General features: G+C 34.7%; 1 protein-coding gene across 1 annotated transcript in view; it reads left to right on the forward strand.

Annotated features, from left to right (window-relative positions):
- The window catches only part of LOC106472213 (carcinine transporter-like), a 44,391-nt gene that overhangs the window by 39,712 nt on the left and 3,030 nt on the right, over positions 1-1,649 (forward strand). The window contains exon 9 of the mRNA XM_013932841.2: positions 1,052-1,215. Coding sequence (XP_013788295.1) covers positions 1,052-1,215 — 164 coding nt within the window. The remainder of the gene's footprint in view (positions 1-1,051; positions 1,216-1,649) is intronic.

Raw genomic sequence — 1,649 nt, forward strand, 5'->3', positions numbered from 1 at the left:
TGTAACTCCGATGCCTGATCTTCCACCACACATCTATCTCTGATTACGTTTCCTTATAGTGTGCATTAAACTCATCTTCACCATCTCAGTACCTAGTCTCACTTACTCATCTCTCGTTGCTTATTTCTGCTATGTACTTCTACATCTCCTGGCCACTGAAAGGGCGTAACCCTCTGTTAGCCCGCCAGCTCTCCGGACTGGAATGAAGTGTCGTCAAAAAAAAATTATTCAAATTTTCAGTGGGGCCAAGACTAACAACTATGTGTGGTATTACACTTCATGGACATCTGTATGATATCCTCCTTATTAATTGACATAACCCTAGCATGTGGTGGGGTCGATTGTATGCACATGCAGTGAGTTGGGGTAAAGTTAGAAGGCGTGGCTTTTGGAAAGATTCCTTTAAGGTCGGTCCAGCACTCCGGGGTACTTTTACCGTCCTGGAGGGACCATTGCAGCTTCACTGGCCCCCAAATATAATTGAAAAATTAGAGAAACTGACAAAAGTGATATGATATTAACGATGTATATTACCAAATATAAAAATAAAACGAATGTTCACTTATCAACCTACTTCAACTGTATCGTTTGATAAAAATAGAGGAAACAAATAATAAAAATGTTGGGCAAACATTAAGCATGATATAGGGATGGCAATTCCAAAAAATACAGAAACAAGTTAGGGATGAATACACAAAACCATACAAACATCCCTACATAAGTAGCCAGTTAATACTGAGTCAATCTTACAAGCTTATGGTTATTAGCCACTGTAAAGCACTATTACTAATTCATACAACTGACAGGAATTCAACATTTGATTGTAGATAAAAGTTCATCTTATGTAGTGAATTTTGTATGGTTTGGCGTAGTCATTCCTAACTTATTTTTGTAATTTTTGGCATTGTCATCCCTACATCATACTTCATACTTTTTTTATGATATATTATTCTGTGAGTCTATCCTTAAGCATATTTAAGCAACTTTCTCGATTATTTGACATGGTGACAAGTATCCTTGTAACAGAAAGTACTGCATATACTTCCAACAGAGAACATACGAAGGACACATACCAGAACTTATCATCGGAGGAATGTGTCTTGTAGCTTCCTTCGCGGCAACGTTTCTACCCGAAACTCTGCATGCTAAATTACCACAGACTATAGAAGATGGAGAAGAATTTGGTGAAAAACAGAAGTATCTTTCTTGCTTTGGGTACGAATTTATATGTTTCCTTTTTTTTTCTTTTGTCATTGTTTCTGTGATATTTTTTATCATTTGGTGTAGTTATTTTTGTTTCTTAGTACTTTTAAAAAATAAACAAACAAACACCATTTTACGCATTGGGGAGGGACTAATTTTCGTAAAATAAACTATGTAAATAAATAAACATTATTTTTTAAGTCGCATAATAGCATTCTACTTTAAAAAAGTAACTTTTTATTTGTAAATATGCAATTAATGCGCAAAGTTCAAATAGTTCGTGTATGTATGATAAATCATGTGAATATTTTAGGGTAAGAAAGGACTAAGGCCAATTCATATGAAAAACCTTGAAAAAGTAGAATACGATACATGTAACATGTAAGAACTGTTACAGACCTAATATCATCAGTATAGCATGTAAGAACTGTTACAGACCTAATATC

The sequence above is a fragment of the Limulus polyphemus genome, unplaced genomic scaffold (genome assembly GCF_000517525.1).
Source record: "Limulus polyphemus unplaced genomic scaffold, Limulus_polyphemus-2.1.2 Scaffold5166, whole genome shotgun sequence".
Lineage (NCBI taxonomy): Eukaryota > Metazoa > Arthropoda > Merostomata > Xiphosura > Limulidae > Limulus > Limulus polyphemus.